Source organism: Melanerpes formicivorus, unplaced genomic scaffold, assembly GCF_026170545.1.
Source record: "Melanerpes formicivorus ecotype bairdi unplaced genomic scaffold, bMelFor1.0.p_v2 SCAF_83, whole genome shotgun sequence".
Classification (NCBI taxonomy): domain Eukaryota; kingdom Metazoa; phylum Chordata; class Aves; order Piciformes; family Picidae; genus Melanerpes; species Melanerpes formicivorus.
Window position 1 is genome coordinate 1085856 of NW_027142435.1, and position 19926 is coordinate 1105781.

At 61.1% G+C, this 19926-nt stretch overlaps 1 protein-coding gene across 6 annotated transcripts in view; it reads left to right on the forward strand.

The window, feature by feature from the left end:
* Positions 1–19926, forward strand: part of GATAD2A (GATA zinc finger domain containing 2A) — a 52937-nt gene that overhangs the window by 15788 nt on the left and 17223 nt on the right. For 2 of the 6 annotated variants that reach the window (XM_068165058.1, XM_068165057.1), the window contains exon 2: positions 13345–13417. The exons of 1 other annotated variant lie outside the window; for it this stretch is intronic. Coding sequence is in view for 3 of the 5 variants with exons in the window: in XM_068165055.1 (XP_068021156.1) it covers positions 19614–19685 (72 nt within the window). In the remaining 2 variants the exon portion in view is untranslated. Of the gene's footprint in view, positions 1–13344; positions 13418–19091; positions 19326–19483; positions 19686–19926 lie in introns of those variants that run through there. 3 more of the 6 variants (XM_068165056.1, XM_068165055.1, XM_068165061.1) reach the window with 3 other exon arrangements.

Below are 19926 nucleotides of genomic sequence, written 5' to 3' on the forward strand. Positions count from 1 at the left end.
TGATGCCACATTTGAGATCTTAAGCTTCCAGTGGTGCTCCTTGAAGTGGTGTCCATGGTGTGCAGTCCCTGGCCAGGCACCAACCAGCCCAGAGTCATAGAATTGTTTGGGTTGGAAGAGACCTTTGAGGTCACTGAGTCCAGCCTTCAGCCTAGCACCACCAGGGCCACTAAACCAAGTCCCCAGGTGCCATGGCCACCCATTTCTTCAACACCCCCAGGGATGGGGACTCCACCACCTCCCTGGGCAGCCTGTGCAGAGAAATTGTTCCTGAATCCAACCTAAACCTCCCCTGGTGCAGTTTCAGGTCATTCCCTCCTCTCTGTCCAAGGGGTTGGGAAGGATGGAGCTGGAGGGGGCTGCAGAGGTCAGCCCAGCTCAGGCTCCCTGCTTGGATGGAGCAGGCAGCCTCTGTCTGATGTCTGAGTGGCAAGTGCTGTTGTGCTGACTAAACTTGGGATGTTTTCCTTGGGCATGTTTTGAACCACAAGCTTCTAGATGCCATCTCTAGATGCTCCTCACTGATAGGAGCTCCTCTGTGCACTTGCACATCTGAAAAGCCAACCCTTTGGGCAGCAGAACCTGGGGGGAGGGCTTGGTGCAGATGTGAACTGTGAGCTCTGCCCAGGCTTGGATGCTTTGGCTTCTCGGTGCTGAGGTGTGTGACAGGCAGGGCTTTTGATCCTGCTCTGGGTGCTGCTCACAAAGCTGGAAAGCAGACTCCCAGGCTGTGCCTTCCCCTCTTGGGTTGAAATCCAACTGAAGTGAGACAGGGAGCTGCTGGGGAGAGCCCAGTGGGGGCTGGGAGGATGATGAAGGGACTGGAAGCTCTCTGCTGTGAGCCAAGGCCCTGGGGCTGCTGAGCCTGGAGAAGAGAAGGCTGAGAGGTGACCTGAGCAGTGCTCAGCAAGGGCTAAAGGGTGGGGGGCAGGAGCCTGGGGCTGGGCTTGATGAGTGGTGCCCAGGGACAGAGCAAGGGGCACAGACTGGCACCCAGGTTCCATCTGGGCAGGAGGAGAAACTCCTTTGGTGTGAGGCTGCTGGAGGCCTGGGGCAGGCTGCCCAGAGAGGCTGTGGAGTCTCCTGGTGTGCAGAGCTCCCAACCCCCCCTGGGCACTGTGCCCCTGGGCAGGCTGCTGGGGGAGCCCTGCAGGGGCAGGGGCTGGGCTGGGTGATCCCCAGGGGTCCTTTCCACCCCCAACCACTCTGCAGTGCCATGGGGAGGCCTTTGCTAAGGAAAACACTGACTTCCAGAGGAGGTTTCCTCCATCCCCTCCAAGGAGCCCAACCTCACAGCCCCCTTGCAGGCACTTCTGGCCTCCAGTTTCCCTTTCCTCACCACCACCCTCCCAGGCCTGGAGCCCTCTCCCTGCTGTACTGTTCCTGGAGCTGTGGCAGCTCAGATCTGGAGGATGTGTTTATAGGCCTGGGGAAGTAAGCAAGGTTTGCTTTAGTGTGTGGAGCTGTGGTGCTGGAGGGAGCTCAGCACAGGCTCTGTGGCCCACTCTGGGAAGTGCAGTGTGGTTAGCATAGCTCATTGATTGTGAGAGGGGAGGGCAAGGGGGGAGGAACAATGGTGTGTGAGCACTCAGCCCTCTGCCCCTGGCATCAGGCACCACAGCTGCCAAGGGAAGGATGTGCCTCTGGTGGCCTGGGGGACTCCAGAGCAGCCTTTCCCTGGATGGTTCCACCAGGCTGGCCCTGCCCTCCCTCTGCTGCTTGGTTGTGCTCTGTGCCCTTAAAGCTGAGGAGCTGGAGGCTGACACTTCCTCTGTGGGCATTCTGCTCACTTGTGCACCCAGGCTGGGCTGGATTGGTGCAAAGCCTTGGCTGGGGATCCTTTTGTAGCCTTCCTGGCCTTCTTTTCCCCTTCCTCTTGGCTCTGCATTCCCATGGCATCCCTTCTGGGGAACTGGACATCTGTTGGGTGTCCAACCCTGTCCTGGGCTGCAGCAAAAGCAGAGAGAGCAGCAAGATGAGGGAGGGGATTCTGTCCCTCTGCTCAGCTCTGGGGAGATCCCACCTGCAGCCTGTGTCCACTTCTTGTGCTGGGGGCACCAGGGCATGGAGCTGTTGGAGTGGATCCAGAGGAGGCCACAAAGATGCTCAGAGGGCTGAGACCATCCCTGTGGGGCCAGGCTGGGAGAGCTGGGGCTGTGCAGCCTGGAGAGGAGAAGGCTCCAGGGAGAGCTCAGAGCAGCTTCCAGTAGCTGAAGGGCTCCAGAGGAGCTGGGGAGGGACTCTGGACAAGGGCTGGGGGTGCCAGGCCCAGGGACAATGGCTTGGAGCTGGGAGGGGGCAGACTGAGAGTGGAGAGGAAGAAGGAATTCTCTCCAGTGAGGGTGGGGAGGCTCTGGCTCAGGCTGTCCCCTGCCTGGAGGTGTTCAGCACCAGGCTGGATGAGGCCTGGAGCAGCCTGGGCTGGTGGAGAGGTCCCTACCCCTGGCAGGGGGCTGGAGCTGGCTGAGCTTTGAGGTCCCTTCCACCCCAGCCCATTCTGTGTTGACTCTCCATTAGGGGTTCCTGCTTTACTCCTTGTGCACCCTCTGGGGTGGTTCAGGTCTCTGATCTGCTCTACCTGCTCAGCTCCATTCCCCCTCCCTGCCCCCTGCCCACCAGGACCTCCTTGTCAGCTGCACCCTCTCCCTTTTCAGGTGGGGGAAAGGAGGGAGCTGCCCCAGGCAAGGGAGGGACAGAGCAAAGGTTAAGGTTTATGAATGCAGTTTCCTCTGGTGCTCAGCACTCCTCCTCTTCCTCCCCCCTTGCCCCTGCCCCCATCCCTGCCTCTCAGTGCCCTTGGCTGTGCTCCTTGCTGTTTGACTTCTTGCTGTGTCAGGCCTCGAGGCTCTGCAGTGGGGCAGCAGCACACAGCTCTCCTCTGTGTCCCTGTGACCCCAGGAGATGTGGCTGCCATGGGGCAGGGAGGGGTTGTCCTGCACAGCTTTCCTACCTCTTCATTGCAGAGCTCCTGGAGCTGGGGCCCTGGAGCTGGGGCCCTGGAGCCTGCTGCCCTCTCTGCTCCTCTCCTGTGGCAGCTGGCTCACCTGGTGGGCACAGCTCACACAGTGCAGTGCAGAGGCTGCTTGGGGGGGGGAAGCCAACCTCTGGTGGGGCCATGTGGGCTGGATGGGATGAAGTCAAGGGGCAGCAGGGCAGTTCTGCCCACTGCTGCTTGTGTGAAGTCCTTGAGGAAGAAAATGTTAGAGTGGCACTGGGAGGCCATGGAGAGCCTTCCCTAGGTGAAGCTGGGGCAGCCTTCCCCTCCTTGGCTCTGCTCCCAGGAGGCTCTGGCAGCCCCAGCTTGCAGTGTGAGCACAGGATGGGGCTGGTCAGGAGCTGCTGGATCTCAGAGGGGGGGATGGGCAGCGCCCCTGCCTCAGTCCCCCTTGGAGATGGAGCTGCTCAGGACCTGCTGTGTGCTGTGGGGGCTTCTTGTCACCTTCCCCTTTGCTCCCCTGTCCTCTCTGGGGGAGAAGTTTCAGACTGCCTGGAGGGAATCACTTCAGGCTCTGCAGGCCTTGGCTGCCCCAGGGCTGGGAGCTGTGTTCACAGAGCTAGGGAATGGGCTGGCTTGGAAGGGACCTTGAAGCTCAGCCAGCTCCAGCCCCCTGCCATGGGCAGGGCCCCCTCCCACCAGCCCAGGCTGCTCAGGGCCTCATCCAGCCTGGCCCTGAACAGCTCCAGGGAGGTGTTGCAAAGGAATCATCCCAAGTGCAGTGTCCCAGCAACTCCTTTCACTTCCATCTTTGTCTGCCTTTGGCTTTTGTCTCTGCAATGGTTTAGGTCCTTGCCATCCCCTTTTCCAAGTGGCAGCTCCTGGGAGCCCAGATGAGGAGAGGGGCAGGGGAGTCAGCAGGCTCCCCTTGGGGTCTGCAGTGGCACTGTGCTGTGTTAGGAAGTGCAAGCAGCCTGCAAGGCTGGCAGAGGAGAGCTGACAGCCAGGGCCAGGCTCTGGGGGCCAGGCTGGGGGTGAAGGAGGGGCAGTGGTGGGGAGCTGGCAGCCCCTGCCCCAGGGGAAGCTGAGGCCTCACTCCAGCTCCTGTGCTCACAGTTCAGGGCTTGGTGTCTTTGGTCCTCCCAGGCCAGGAGAGTTGGAGCTCTCTGCAGATCCCTCAGCAGTGGTGAGCCCCTGCCAGGGGCAGGGTTGGCTCTGTGCCCCTTGTGCCCAGGTGTCCAGAACTCCTGGTGGGACCCCTGGCTTTTGGCTCTTCTTTTGATGAAGGCTCAGTTGCTGCTTCTCCTCCTGGACAGCCCTTGGACACCCATCAGACCATCTGGGTCCTCCCTCCACCTTCTGCTTTGGGCATGAATCAACTGATCTGCTGGTCCAGACCTGTCCTGAGGGTCCCTTCCCCTTTGGATGCCTCCTGTGGCTTGTTTTGAGCAGGGCCTTGAACTGAGTCATGGAAGTGGAGGCTTAAAGTGCTGCAGGCCTCCCAGGCTCCTCAGGTACCAGAGAGCCATTTCCCATCCACAGCCCTGAGTTTGTCTCAGCCTCTGCTGTTTGTATCCCTACCAAAGCCTTCATCTGACCTTCTCTTCACCCTGAGGTGAGCACTTCAGCCTCTCTTCATGCTCCTGCTGCTTTGTTTCCTCTCCTGCTCTCTCCCCTCCCTCCTTCCTCTGTTTTTTCTCTCCCCAAAGCACCACAAAGGATGGTTTGCAGTTTCCCTGGCTGGCTGTGGGGCTGGCTCTCCAGCTGAGGCAGTCTGAGGGCAGGTTTGCTTTCTCCAGCTGCTCTGGCTCTCAGTGGAAGCTTTGCTGCTGCCATGCTTGGAAGAAGAGCTGGTCTCCAGTTCCTCCAGCAGTCAGGGGGTGACTGAGGCCTTGAATGCAGTTTCCCTGCTCGTTTGCAGTGCCCTGTGGTGGACTCTGCTGCAGCCTGGGGGGGATCAGTGTGAGCTCCTCACATCTTCTGCTCTCGCTGTCTGATGCATCACCTTCTGACTGGGGCTGCATCCTGGGTGAGCACAGCTGGGACTAAACCAAAAAGCTGGACCCAGGCTGAGACAGGAGGTGAGGAGGAAATTGCTTGCAGTGAGGCTGGGGAGGCAGTGGAGCAGGTTGCCCAGGGGGGCTGAGAGTTGTGCCCCCTGGAGCTGTTCAAGGCCAGGCTGGATGAGGCCTCCCTGGAGGTGACCAGCAGTGGTTTGTCTCTTTGCTTGGCTTAATGCTGCAGCTCCTGAAGCCCTTCCAGACAGCAGAAATCAGTCAGAAAGTGGAATTGTTGGCTTCCAGGCTCCTGATTTCCCTGCTGCTGGAGCAGGAGCTGGTGCCCTGGTGGCTGTGCCCAGCCTGCTGGTTCTGAGCCCCCCCTGGGTGATCACGAGCTTGGGAATGCTTGCAAGAATTAGAGGAAGCAAACTGCAGGCATTCAGCTCTAATAGGATCTGGGCAAATCCTGGCCCCAGCAGAATTAGGGGCTGTGGCCATGTGTGTGTGCCCCCAGGCATGCTGAGCCACCCACTGAGCCCCACAGCCAGCACAGACTGACCCTTTGCTGGGCCTTGGTGTGAAGTGAAATGGCAGCAGTGGTGTCCTGCTCTGGGGGCATCCCCTGGCCCCCACAGCTCCTTCAGCTCTTGCTGAGCATTGATCAGGTCCTGTCAGCCTTCTCAAGCTCTCAGCCCCAGGGCTCTCAGCCTCTGCTCCTCACAGAGCTGCTCCAGGCCCCTCAGCAGCTTTGGAGCCTGCACTGGGCTCTCCAGCAGCTCCCTGTCCCTCTGGGCCTGGGGAGCCCAGAGCTGCCCTGGCTCTGTAATGCCCTGAGAGGAGGCTGCAGCCAGGTGGGCTTTGGTCTCCTCCCCAGCAAAAAGCCACAGAGAGGAAATGGCCTCAGGCTGCCCCAGGGGAGGTTTAGGTTGGACTCCTTCCCTGGAAGGGTTCTCACAGCCTGGCCCAGGCTGCCCAGGGGGGTGGCTGAATCCCCAGCCCTGGAGGGGTCTCAGAGCCCCAGAGCTGTGGTGCTGAGGGCCAGGGCTCAGCCCCAGCCTTGGCAGAGTCAGAGATTGGTTGGGCTGGAGGAGCTGGAAGACCTTTTCCACCCAAAATGATTCTGGGACTCAGTGTGAGGTGGGAGGTGTAGTGCTGGGGGGTCTGGCACCTGTGAGCTGGGTGGTGGGAAGAGCTCCACAGCTCTTCCCCTTCTGAAGGAGGTGAACTCTGTGCATGAGATCTTGCAGCAGCTGTCAGAGGCCTTGTGGTTGTGAGCAGACCCTGGTGTGCACTGCAGGAAGCTGGGCTCTGGGCACACCTCAGACTTGTTCCCTGCAGCCTTGAGTTCATCTGTTGCTGCAGAAGGCTCTTCAGAGTGCCCTGCTTGTTCTCCTCCCTGCAGCTGAGCTCTGCAGAGGGGGATGTGCCCATCCCTTCTGTGGGACTGCCTCGAACCCAGGAGCTGCTGGTCCAAGCAGCAGCCAGCACCTGGCAGTGGCAGAAGTGGCTTGGGGGCAGGAGCAGGAGACTCCTGCCAGCTGGGAGCTGCTGGGTCACTGAGTTCTGAGCTGCCAGAGAATGGTGATGAGGATGATGATGAAGGCTCTGGAAGTCATTCAGTGAGGCTCCTTTCAGTATTGCTGTTGATCCCTGGGGACATTCAGATCCCCAGAGCTGATAGGAAGATCCTTGCCAAGTGCTTTTTGGTGTGGTTGGGACACCTCTGGTTGCTGCCCCCCCAGAATCCCCTCCTGCTTTGGGGCCAGTTTGGTGTCCACACAAAGACCTGAGGCTAAGTTTTGCCTTGCTCCTCTCCACTCTGCTGCTCCTGGCTCAAGGGGCTGCTTGGGGAAGGGGCTTCCCAGTGGGAGCTGCCCATGGCAGGAGGCTTGGAGCTAGGGGAGCTTCAAGGTTCCTTCCAAGCCAGGGCACTCAGTGCCTGAGGTTTGGTAGCAGTGCTGAGGCTGGCTGCAGGCTGAGCCCCTGGTGACAGCAGTCAGCTCTGGGCTCCTTCTCCCTGGCAGCTGCAGGAGCAGAGGCCAGGGCTCAGCCCCCCAGGCTGGGCTGTGCTGCAGCTGTGCTGTGTGGAGGTGGCTGCTGCTGCTCAGCCTGCTTTGATCTCAGCTGGGGGATGCTCCTCTGCATCCAGAGCAAGTTCTGTGTGCTGAGGCCTCTGAATTAATGAATGATGGTGGCTGTGCTTGGCTTCCCCTGTCAATAGGTGTGGCTGCTGGGCCCCTGCCAGGGCATTGCCTTCTTTGGCTCCCTGAGAGGTGGCATCCTCCACACACCCCCCCTGGGTTAGCTTTGGAAATGAGAGAGCTGGGGAAGGCTTCCAATGGCTGCCACGAAATCAGGAGCTGGTGGGCTCCAGCACCCTCCTGCTGAGGTTGAGGAGGTGTCCTTAGGGGAGGATGGGATCTAGAGCTGCCCCAAAAGGTGAGAAAGAAAAAGCTTGCTGCTGTGTCCTCAGGAGCTGATGCTGCCAGCCAGGTGAGAGAAGTCACTCTGGGATCTGGCTGAGTGGCCCTGGTGGTGCTGGGCTGATGGTTGGACTTGGTTCTTGGAGTCACAGAATGGGTTGGGCTGGAAGGGACCTTCAAGATCATCCAGCTCCAGCCCCCTGCCATGGGCAGGGACCCCTCCCACCAGCCCAGGCTGCTCAGGGCCTCATCCAGCCTGGCCTTCAGCACCCCTGGGGAGGGAGCAGCCCCAGCCTCCCTGGGCAGCCTGTTCAGGGATCTTGGAGGTCTTTTCTAACCAAAATGATTGAGGAGGCCTCAAGCTGCTGGCTTTCAGTGGCTGCCAGGTGCTCAGCTGAAGCCAGTGGCATGTGGTGAGCCCAAGCTGGCTGCCCAGCACAGCAGAGCCTCCTTGCAGCAGGTGGTGGTGAGGCAGAGGAAGGCAAGGCCCAGATGCAGCATTCCAGAGCACACTGAGTGCTGCCCCAGCCCTGAGGAGCCTCCACCTCAACCTGGGGAGAAGCTGCTTTGCTGTGAGGCTGCTGGAGGCCTGCAGCAGGCTGCCCAGAGGGGCTGTGGAGTCCCTGCAGAGCTTTCAACCCCCCCTGGATGTGCTCCTGGGTGACCTGCCCTGGGTGGTGCTGCCCTGGCAGGGGGGGCTGGGCTGGGTGATCTCCAGGGGTCCCTTCCAGCCCAAACCCTTCAGTGACTGCTGAACTGCCCCCAGCTCTGCTGGGAGGTGAGGGCAGCACAGAAGCAGAGGGAAGGTCTCTCCTTGGAGCCCCTCCCTGCGGTGTGCCAGCCCCGGGCACCCCCTGGCTCTGCAGGGGGCAGCAGGCGCCGGGCAGCAAAGCCTTCTCCTGAGGAGGGCTGTGCAGGGTGAGCAGGGCGAGCAGGGCCAGCAGGGTGAGGTGGTGGCAGAGCAGCTGGTGCCCCCCGGAGCAGTTTGTCCTCTCCCCCTGCTGTCTGCGGCGCTGCCCTCGCTGGCTGGCGCAGGCTGCGGTCCCTGCCTGGGGTCCCTGCCTGGGGTCCCTGCCTGCCCCCAGGCTTAGCCACAGGGTCCCTGCTGGCCCTGCCAGCTCCTGCCAGCCGCCCCGGGGGGCTGGGGATGGCCTGGGATGCAGGCTGGCCAGGGAGTCCTCTGTTGTTTTCCCCCTGGAATTCCGGAGTGGGGAGGGGAGAGACTCTTAATTTGTAACAGGTTTGATTTGCAATCTGACTTGTGGACAATGAAGGGCATTAATGAGCAGCTGGAAGGAGCTTTTGGCCTTCCTAGGAGGTGGCATCGCGCTGGGGGGAGCTGAAGGATGGGGATGCAGGGGGTTAGGAGCTTCCACCTGAGCCTTTCAGCTGGCAGGAGTTCAAAAGCAGCATTTGGGTGCTGGGAGAGATCCCCAGGTGTGCCAGGTCCGTGGGTGAGGAGGCAGGGAAGGGCTTCCCACCCCAGGGTGGTTGCTCACAGGGCTGAGAAACCTGCCCTGGACACTTCTGTCCTGAGCTGTTGGCCTGGATGGTCTCAGAGATCTTTTCCAACCTGAACAGCTCCATGGTCCTGTGTGCAGGGAGGGATTGGTGGGTTTGGAGCACACAGGAGTGCTTCCAGTTGGTGTTTTGGGGCTTGAAACCCCCCAGGTTTGCCACTCTGGGCTCTCCTCCTAGAGCAGTGAAGTCCTGGGAGACTTCACCCCTGTGCTCAAAGAGGTTTGTGGAGCTGAAGCCTGAACTCAGGAGGCAGAAGGTAGCCCCTGGAATTCAAATGGATTCCTTCTTACTGCCTGCTGAGCAGTGCACTCAACCCTCCCAACAGGGCAGAAAGCTTTAGGTTGGTCATGAGAAGAAACTTCCTCACTGGAAGGGTTCTCACAGCCTGGCCCAGGCTGCCCAGGTAGCCCTGGAGGGGTTGCAGAGCCCCAGAGCTGTGGTGCTGAGGGCCATGGCTCAGCCCCAGCCCTGGCAGAGTCAGAGAGTGGCAGGACTGGAGGATCTGGCAGGGCTTTCCCAACCCATGCTGTGACTCCTGGTGGCTGTGCTGCCAAACCCTAGAGCTGCTGCTTGGGCAGAGGCTCACTCCTGAGCACCCACCGCGGGACTGCCTCCCCGCAGCCAGCCTCCCCGCAGCCAGCCTCCCCGCAGCCAGCCTCCCCGCAGCCAGCCTCCCCGCAGCCAGCCTCCCCGGGCAGCTGCAGCCAGCCTCCCGGCAGCCAGCCTCCCCCGCAGCCAGCCGCCCCGCAGCCAGCCTCCCCGCAGCCAGCCTCCCCGGGCAGCTGCAGCCAGCCTCCCGGCAGCCAGCCTCCCCGCAGCCAGCCGCCCCGCAGCCAGCCTCCCCGCAGCCAGCCTCCCCGGGCAGCTGCAGCCAGCCTCCCGGCAGCCAGCCTCCCCGCAGCCAGCCGCCCCGCAGCCAGCCTCCCCGCAGCCAGCCGCCCCGCAGCCAGCCTCCCCGCAGCCAGCCTCCCCGGGCAGCTGCAGCCAGCCTCCCCGCAGCCAGCCTCCCCGGGCAGCTGCAGCCAGCCTCCCCGCAGCCAGCCTCCCTGGGCAGCTGCAGCCAGCCTCCCCCGCAGCCAGCCTCCCCCGCAGCCAGCCTCCCCGCAGCCTGCCTCCCCGCAGCCTGCCTCCCCCGCAGCCAGGCTCCCCGGGCAGCTGCAGCCAGGCTCCCCGCAGCCAGCCTCCCCGGGCAGCTGCAGCCAGCCTCCCCGCAGCCAGCCTCCCCGCAGCCAGCCGCCCCGCAGCCAGCCTCCCCGCAGCCAGCCTCCCCGGGCAGCTGCAGCCAGCCTCCCGGCAGCCAGCCTCCCCCGCAGCCAGCCTCCCCGCAGCCAGCCTCCCCGCAGCCAGCCTCCCCGCAGCCTGCCTCCCCGCAGCCTGCCTCCCCGGGCAGCTGCAGCCAGCCTCCCCGCAGCCAGCCTCCCCGGGCAGCTGCAGCCAGCCTCCCCGCAGCCAGCCTCCCTGGGCAGCTGCAGCCAGCCTCCCCCGCAGCCAGCCTCCCCCGCAGCCAGCCTCCCCGCAGCCTGCCTCCCCGCAGCCTGCCTCCCCCGCAGCCAGGCTCCCCGGGCAGCTGCAGCCAGGCTCCCCGCAGCCAGCCTCCCCGGGCAGCTGCAGCCAGCCTCCCCGCAGCCAGCCTCCCTGGGCAGCTGCAGCCAGCCTCCCCCGCAGCCAGCCTCCCCCGCAGCCAGCCTCCCCCGCAGCCAGCCTCCCCGCAGCCTGCCTCCCCGCAGCCAGCCTCCCCCGCAGCCAGGCTCCCCGGGCAGCTGCAGCCAGGCTCCCCGCAGCCAGGCTCCCCGCAGCCAGGCTCCCCGCAGCCTGCCTCCCCGCAGCCAGCCTCCCCGCAGCCAGCCTCCCCGCAGCCAGCCTCCCCGCAGCCTGCCTCCCCGCAGCCAGCCTCCCCGCAGCCAGCCTCCCCGCAGCCTGCCTCCCCGCAGCCAGCCTCCCCGCAGCCAGCCTCCCCGCAGCCTGCCTCCCCGCAGCCTGCCTCCCCGCAGCCAGCCGCCCCGCAGCCAGCCGCCCCGCAGCCAGCCGCCCTGGGCAGCTGCTGCCAGCCTCCCCGCAGCCAGCCTCCCTGGGCAGCTGCAGCCAGCCTCCCTGCAGCCTGCCTCCCTGGGCAGCTGCTGCCAGCATTCATCCTTCAGAACACTTCCTCCAGCACCTTAACCTTTCTTTGCCCCAGTGGCACAGGCTGGGGCAGGAGGGGGCTGGGGCAGGATGGGGCTGGTGGTGCCTGCTGCTTCCCCTGCAGCTCCTCAGCAGCAGCTGTTGGGTGGCAGTGGAAACTTCCATGCAGTGAATGTGGGTCAGCAGGAGAGGTGCCCCTGAGCCATGGCACTGAAGCAGTTACACTGCTCCCCTGCTGTCCTCACAAGATGCAGACTGCTTCAGGGCCCTGCTGGGGGTGCTGGAGGTGCTTCCTGCACAGGGTCACTGCAGAGGCTGCCCAGAGCCTCGGGACCACCACTGGCTGCCCTCAGCTGCCCACCTCCAGGGCAGGTTGGGAGCAACGATCTCCACTGAGCCCCCAAACCTGGGCAGAGCTCTGGGGGTGCTGCCCAGGTCATTCCTTGGCCCCCTTTTGGGAGGGGAAAACCCCTCTGTGGACCACAGGGTTGTCCCCCCCGTGCTGGGGCTGCCTTGTGCCTTGCTCCCAGCTCCCAGCCCCTGCAGGGCTGCTCCTGAAGGACAAGCAGGCTGCCCAGGGATGTGGTGGAGGCTCCATCCCTGGAGGCATTCAAGATCAGACTTGCTGTGGCCCTGGGCAGCCTGCTGTAGTTGGAGGTGTCCCTGCTGAGTGCAGGGAGGTTGGATGCCCTTTGAGGGTCCCTTCCAACCCAGTGCAATCTGTGACCCTCCCACTGTGACCTTTCCCAGCCCCCTTCAGCAGTTCTCTGAGCAGGCAGAAGGATTCCTGTTTTGAAATGATTTTTGCTTAGCCACCCCCAGCCCAGCAGCATCACAGCCTGTCACAGCTGCCAATTAGAGAGGCTGTGCTGTCCCATTTGTCACCACCCAGGTCAGGGTGTGTGCTGTGTGTGGTCCTCATCCTCCTCTCCAGCCGTGGGGAAGTGTTTGTTCATCTCCAGGCCAGATGTGTGAGCAGCAGCCTGGAAGTGCTGCCCTGTCTGGTAGCTTTTACAGCCCTGTGCAAGGCCCTGAAGAAGCTACTGGGATGGGTTTCAATGGGCTTCTAATTAGGACTAATAGGATGAGCTATAATTAGCAAGACCTGCCCTCTAGATAGCTAACCAGGGAGCACAGTGCTGGGTCCATTCATGGTGGCCCTGGAGCTGCACTTCTGCTCCATTCCCTTAACCTGTGGCAACCTTTTGGGCTGCTTCAAACCAACCAGAGCTGCACTGGGCACAGCCTGCCAGCTTCTGGGGCAGGCTGACCTCTGGCTTTGGCCCAAGAGGGGACAGTGCTGCCTGGCTGGTGTCAGAGCCCTTGTCCCCCAGCCAGGGGAAGAGCCTGGGAGCTGCAGAGCTGTTGTCCTGCCTCCTGGCCAAGAGAAAATCACCCTGCAACTTTTGGAGGAGGGAAATGACTCAGTCCTTGGTGGCTTAGCAGAAATAAGAGGCTGAGCTTCCAAGGAGTGGTCTTGGCAGCCAATGTGCATCAATTACTCTGCTCCACCTCCAGCCCAGCGCTGCTGCCAGCTGCCCCAGGAGCTGCCCCTGGCCCGGGGGCAGCGTGGACCTGCTGCAGGAGCGCTGGCTGCTGGCTGCTGATCGACTTGGTTGTGTGTCTGAGTGAGCAGTGGCTGCTGGCCGTGGGCTCCTGCCTGCCCTTGCTGTGCTCCTGGGGAGGGAGCAGGTTTGGCTGGCTGCAGGCTGTGTGCAGGCTGCCCAGGGAGGCCCTCGGGTGCCCGGCCCTGGAGGTGCTTCACAGCTGTGGTGCTGAGGCCCTGGCTGAGCCCCAGCCCTGGCAGAGTGAGGGACTGGAGGGTCTGAAAGGGCTTCTCCAGCAGAAGTGACATTCTGGTTCTGCTGCACCCCCGGAGCCCTGCTGCTCCTGGCCCGGCCGGCGGGGGGGAGCTGGCGGAGAGGCTGCTTCAGGACCTGCCTGCAGCGAGCTGCTGTGGCCTTGCACTGGCACAAGTGCAGGGCTTGCTGGCCTCTGCCCCTCGAGGGGCAGCTGCTGGTCAGGAATGGGAATGCTGCTCCAGCAGGTGTTTGGATCAAGCAGAGCTGGGGAGGAGCAGTTGTTTCCTCCTGGATGTTGAGTGACCACACACAGCCCGAGGCTGTGGGGAGCAGGAGGAGCTGGAGCTTCACATACCTTTGTGGGCTGCTTTGGCTTAACTGGAGCACTCAGCCCCAGCTCCTTCCCTTCAGGTGGGATGCAGCTTCTCATCCCTCCCCCAGGCACCAGGGTGTAAGGCCTCAGCAGTGAGGGTGGGTTGGGTGGAGGTGGTTGGTGGCCGTCACACCAGGGGCCCTAATCCTGCCCTTGGCTCTCCCCTCAGGATCCTTCTGCAGTCTCTTTGTGACTTGGAGCTGGCCAGGATCCCACGTGGAACCCATGACCTTCCCTGACAGGTAGGAGCAGTGAATAAGGTGGGGATGAGCCTCTGGTCTTGCCCAGACACCTCTGTTTGGTGCTGAAAACGTGGAGATGGGCTGGGAGCTGGGGCTGGCCTCTGCTCTCCTGCACCTTCAGCTGCTGCCTTGTCCAGGAGGAGCTGTAGAGGAGCTCCAGGAGCAAGCTGGGCTCAGAATCTGGCTCCTTTCACTGAGCACTTGGTCCCTGCTCCAGAGCAGGTGAATGTCTCTGGCTTGCTGAGGGACAGAGAGGTTTCACTTCCCTTTACCTGGGCAGTCACAGCAGCTGCACAATGTTCTTGGTCTGGAACAAGAGGAGAAGCAAAAGCAGAGGCACAGAAGTTCCTCCCTTGAGCCCTTCTGTGTGCTGTGATCACTTCTGCAACCCCCACAGCAGCCTGCTCCAGGCCTCCAGCAGCCTCACACCAAAGGAGTTTTCTCCTCCTGCTCAGGTGGAACCTCCTGGCTTCCAGTTTGTGCCCTCTGCCCCTTGGCCTGTCCCTGGGCACCGCTGAGCAGAGCCTGGCCCCAGCCTCCTGCCCCCCACAGCTCCTTTAGCTCCTGCTGAGCATTGCTCAGCTCCCTCTGGGGCTGCTCTGCTCCAGGCTCTCAGCCCCAGGGCTCTCAGCCTTTGCTCCTCAGAGCTGCTCCAGGCCCCTCAGCATCCTTGGGACCCTCTGCTGGACTCTCTCCAGTATTTCCCTGCCTCTCCTGAACTGGGGAGCCCAGAACTGGAGGCCTCATCAGGGCAGAGTAGAGGGGGAGGAGAACCTTCCTCAACCTGCTGGCCACACTCTTCTGAATGCCCCCCAGGAGACCATTGACCTCCTTGGCCAGGAGGTCACTGAGGTGGAGTCAGAGGGTAGCTGCTGTCCTTTAACAAAAGGGCTTGGATTTCATTCTCCTCCGGGGGTGGCTGGGTTTTCCCTGGGGGAGGAGGGAGGGTAATGAACCAGCTCCATCCTGGACCATGCAGTGTGTCCCTCAAAGCTGCAGCTGGGGATCAGGCTCCGTGGAGAGCCAGAGGCAGTGTCCCTGTGGCAGGGCTGGGAAGGGAAGGTTGGATGCTGTTGAGGCTGGATCCTCCAGAGCAAGGCTGGGAGGAGGCATTTGGGAGACCCCCCTGGGACTCCCCTGCAGGCTTTTGTGGTTGATTGCTTTAAAATGCTGCTCTTGGCTTAGGTTTTTCTGGTAGGTTTGAAGCAAAAGGCAGCAAACTGAGCTGGGCTTTTGCAGGCAGCAGCTCTCTTGCAGCTCCAGCCACAGGCTGAACATGAGCTGTGTGGCACACTGAGCGTTCTGTGAGGAGCTGTGAATGCTTCTCTCTTTGTCACACAGAGCCCTCAGCCAGGGGGGAAGCTCCAGGCTGAGCCTGGCAGCCAAGCTCAGCCAGGAGGCGTTTGGAGCTCTTGGCTTTGGTTTGGTTTGAAGGTGAGTGTGAGACAAACCAGGAGGGGGACTCCTCGGAGCAGTGAGGCTTCAGCTCCCGGTGCTGTTTGTGGTGCTCAGAGCTGGGCTGCAGCTCCTTTCTGCAAATGTTTATCTCTTCATTTTAGTAAATATTTGGGCAGGCTGGGGCTGAATCGTTTCCTACTGCCCTGCACCCAGCTGCAGCCGCGCTGGGGAGGAGCAGCAGCCCCTGCCAGGCTGGAGGTGCAGGAGGAGCTGCTGCAGGTGCTCCTCCCCTGGAGCTGGGGATGTCCTGGCTGTGGGGGCAGCCTGGGCTGCTCTCCCCCCACTGCTGCCTGCTGGGGGTGGGCTTGGGGGGGGGGGGGGTTGGTCTCCCTGAATCGCTGCTTCCCTGCTGGCTGGGCATCTGCTCAGGAGAACTTTGCTGCCTCCAGATGCCCAGCGCTGTGTGGCACAGAGCAAACTTCTGTGGGCTCCTTCTCGTTGTTAATTGCAAGTGGTTGAAGTCCTGAGCGGCCTCAGAGCTCTTTTTTTGAGGTTGTTGTTTTGTTTTGTTTCCCTTTCCCTTGAGTGCTCCAAGGAGAGGGAGCAGGGGAGGGGGGAGGCAGGCTGGGCAGGCGTGGTGGTGGCCAGCTGGGTGAGCAGAGGCAGCTGAGCAGCGTGGCAGCCTGGCAAGGGAAGGGTTAAGCGCTGCCATTTTGTTATGTAACACCCTTAATGGACATATCAGTGAATGGCACCAAAATGGCAGGGCTTAACCCTTGGTGGGCTGCACTGCTCAGCCACCCCAGCCCCTGCCAGCTCCTCCCTGCTGAGAGCAGGGGGTGGGCTGCCCCCAGGGGCCCTTTCCTCTCACCCCCTCCTGCTCTGGGGGGGGGGTGTGCAGCACTTGGCAGTTCTGCTGCTGGGATGGAAATGATGATGGCTGAGGGGCCAGAAGGAGCACCACACCTCTGGCTGCCCTGGCACTTCCCCAGGCAAGGGCTGGGGTTTTGCTTTGGGGCTGCCCAGCTGAATTCAGCAGCAGGCTGCTTGGCTGTGCTCTCCTTTCCCAACCTGCAGAGCAGCTCAGTGTCCTTCTCCTCCTGCTGCTGCCTTCGCCCAGCCCCTCAGGACAATCAGATCTGCTCCTTCCTTTGCCTTTCTAAAGTTTGGGTTGGCTCTCTGAAGTTTCCTTGGCCCCACACCAGGGTCCCCCCTTGCCTGGTGTGCAGATGAAGGCAGCTGAGCACCCTGCAGCCACCCAGGGCAGTGTGCAGCATTCTCCTGCTGCCCAAGGGGGAACCAAAACAAACCCCAGAACAGCTCTTGTGGCATAGCAAGGAAATCAGCTCAGCTGCATCCTCCCACTGCAGCTCTTCACATCCTGCCAGGAGAAACTCATCCCTGGGTGCTGTGAGGAGGGAGCCTGGGGGTGGTCCAAGGGGGCTGCAGGGGCTGTGCTCCCAGGAGGGGCTGCTTGTGGCCAGCTGCCTGCAGAAGGGACTCAGCTGAGTGGCTCTGGATGTGCCTTAACCTTCCTGCTTCCTTCTCTCCAGCCTTGCCTCTCGTTCTTCTCTTCTTCCTCTTTTGTCTTCCTTTGCATCTTTTTAAATCCTCTTTTTCCACCACCTTTTCTTTAGCTTTTTGTCCTTTCTTCTTTGTCCCTTTTCCTTGTCTATTTTTATTGTTTCTTGGCTTTTTCACTGCCTTTTTGTTCTCTTATTTTGCTTCATTTTCTTCTTCTCTTCCCTCCTCTCTTCTTCTCTCTTCCCTCCTCTTCCTCTCCTCCTCCCTCCCTCCCTACTCTTCCGTCTCTTTTTATTCTCTTGTTCCTGTTGTTGTTTTTTTCTCTTTTCCCTCCTCCTCTCCTCTTTTTTTGCCCTTTTCTCTTTTTCCCCTCACTTGCTCTGCAAGTTTCCAGCTCTTGCTGGGGCAGGAGGTTGTTGATCTTTGCTTTTGGCTACCCAAGGGAGGCTCCCATCACGTAGCTGCTGGGGCAGTGTGTGGCTGCAGTGGGATTGGAGCCTGGCTGCAGCTGGGCTGTGCTGGGCCCATATCTGCTGCCAGAGCCTCACCAGCACTGCTGATGGCTCCAGCACAGCTTTGGGATCTGCTTCCACTTCAGTCCTCTTCCACTGCAAGCTGTGCAGAGCTGCTCTGGGAGGGGGCTCCTTGGCGTTGGCAGGAGGAAGTTGTAAATCAGGAGCAGGAGAGGAGGTGATGTGGATGGCTCTGGGGGTGCTGGGGGGGAGTGGATGGCTCTGGGGGTGCTGGGGGGGAGTGGATGGCTCTGGGGGTGCTGGGGGGGAGTGGATGGCTCTGGGGGTGCTGGGGGGGAGTGGATGGCTCTGGGGGTGCTGGGGGGGAGTGGAGGTGCCCTCAGCAGCACTGCTGCTGTGGGTTGTTGAGTGTGGCTTTGCCTTTGTGCACCCTGGCAGTGTTCTCTGCTGCATCCAACCTGCTCAGCTGCCACCCCAGCTGGCTGAGCTGGGCACAGCTTCTGCAGCTGCTGGAGTTTATTCCAGGCTGGACCTCACATCTGGAAAAAGCAGCTTGAAAGAATTCATTTCCCCACTCTTGGGGAAGTTTTTTCCTCCTCTGTCACTTTTCCCTGCCCAGAGCAGGTGGCTGCTGGGCTGTGTGGCACCAGGACCCTCCTGGCCACTGCCTGAGTTAAACCAGGGCTGGCTGCTTGGTCTTCTGCTCTGCTCTTTGGAGGGAGGAAGGCTTCAGAGGATGGCAGGAGAGCTCTGCCCCATGGGAAGCACCCAGGTGGCATGCCAGGCACAGGTGGTGTTGGCTGGGCTGGGGAGGGTTGGGGATTTTCCCTGCTGTCTTTGCTTGGAGGAATTTGTGAGCAGGCTCCAGGCTGAGCACTGCCATGAGCTGCAGCCCAGGTTGCTGCCTGTCTTTTATGGGCCAGCCTGAAGTGCCTTGGCTTGGGCCTGGTGGTTAATCTGTTACAGTGCTCAGGTCCTGGCTGCTCCACCCCAGGCTCTGCCATTCCTTGCCATGAACCCCAGAGCCTTCCATAAAGCTTCAGGGCTGGCTGTGGGTCATCCTCCCAGAGCCTCCCCAGCCTCACCCCAGAGGCTTCCTTCCTCCTCTCCCAGCTCCCAGCCCTTGCCCCTGGTCCTGGTGCTCCCAGCCCTTGCCACAGGTCCCTGCCCAGCCCTGCTGGAGGCTCCCAGGTGCTGGAGGCTGCTCTCTGTTTCCAGGCTGCTGTGCTGGTGCTCAGCCTGCCTCCAGGAGGCCTTCCCAGCCCTCACTGTGTGCATAACTAACCAGGAGGGTTAATAATGGCTTCATTAGAACCGAATGAGGAAGGGGGGGGCCGTGGCTGTTCTCTGCCTCCCCCACACCTCCTCACAAGTCAGAGGGGGGAGGAAGGCTTGAAATAAAGAAGTGAATCACTAAAAAGGGTTAATGAAGGGTTGATTAATGAAGGGAAATTAGGAAGAGGAGGGGTGTGGCATTTGTCTGCCTCTCCCCAGCCCCAAAGCCAGCGGGGGGGGGGGGGGGGGGGGGGGGGGAAAGGCTTGAAATGAAGAAAGAAAGAAATGGAAGGGGCTGATAATGGGTTAATGAATTACAAGTAAAGCAGGAGGCTAAACAAATGCAAGGGTTAATAATGGGTTAATTAATGGGGGGGGGGAGGGGACAGGAGGGGAAGAGAGGGATTGGGACTTTCTCTGCCTCTCCCTCCAGCCCAAAGCAAACTGGCTGGGAGGAAGGCTGCAAATAAACAAAGAATTGGAGGAACAAATAAGTGAGGGATTAAATAAATAACAGGATAAACGAAATAATTAATTAAGGCCATTAGCAACACTTTCATTAACTTAAATCATGACGAGGGAGGAGGGGATGTGGAACCTCCCTGCCTCTCCCTGCACCCCCAAAGCAAAGCAGCTGGGGGGGAGGCTGCAAGCAAACAAATGAAAGAGATACAGAAGTGGATAAAAGAAATGAATGAATAAAATAAAAGGGTTAATGAGGAGTTAATTAATTGGGGGGGGCGGGGGGGGGAGAGGGGGACTTGGAATTTCTCTGCCTCTCCCCCCAGCCCCAAAGCAAACCCAGGTGGGAGGGAGGCTGGAAATAAGCAGCTGAATGGATGAGTGAATTGATAACTGAGGAAAGGGTTAAATGAATAAGAGGAGAGGTCAATGCAATAAATTAATGCAACGTTAATGAGGGGTTAATTAATTAAATCCAATTAGGAAGGGGGGTGGGGGGTGGGGGGTGTCATTTCTCTGCCTCTCCCCCCAGCCCAAAAGCAAAGCGGGAGGGAGGGAGGGAGGCTGGAAGTAAAGAAAGAAAGAACTGAGTGCTGGGTAAATAAATAAATAAAGGAGGGCCGGCAGGCAGGAGCCCAAAGGGTTAATGAGAGGTTAATTAATGCAATTAGGAAGAGTGGGGGCGGGGTGCGGCATCGCCCTGCCCACACCCCAGAGCTAACCGGATGGGAGGAAGGCTGCAAATAACTCACTGCAGGCAGCGAGGAGCTGCAAGGGTTAACAAGGGGTTAATTAATTAATTTAGGGGGGGGGGAGGGAGGGGGCCGGGGGGGGAGGGGGCAGCGCTCTGCCTCTCCCCACACCCCAATCCCTGCAGGAGCAGCGCCCGGGGGTCCCCCGGCGCCCTCCAGAGGGGCAGGGCAGGGCAGGGCTGCCCGGGGAGGAAGAGGAAGAGGAGGAGGAGGAGGGCTGCCGGTGCCGGGGTTGGCCCCGCTGCCTGCTGCCGGCTCAGACTGGTTTCTGGAAAGTGCTTTTGTCTGGCAGGCTGCATCCTGGGAAGGGTCATGTGGAGCCCAGTGATGTCATGGGATCAAAGCCTGACTCGGCTCGGCAGCCGCCCGCATGGGTGCCCGCAGGTACCCCCTGCCCCAGGTGTGCCAGCGCCACCACCGCCCCCTCCGGCTCCCGCAGCCAAGGGCTCAGCCAGCCTGGGTTCCCTCGGCCTTGGCAGCAGCCTGGCTCTGCTCCAGGAGGGGAGAAGAAAGTCCTAACTCCACTGCTGTCAAGAGCTGGGGGCAGTCTGGAGGGGCTCCCACTCACGGGGGGAAGAGAGGATCCAAAGGTTCCTTTAGGTCCTTGAGAACCTTTAGGTCCTTG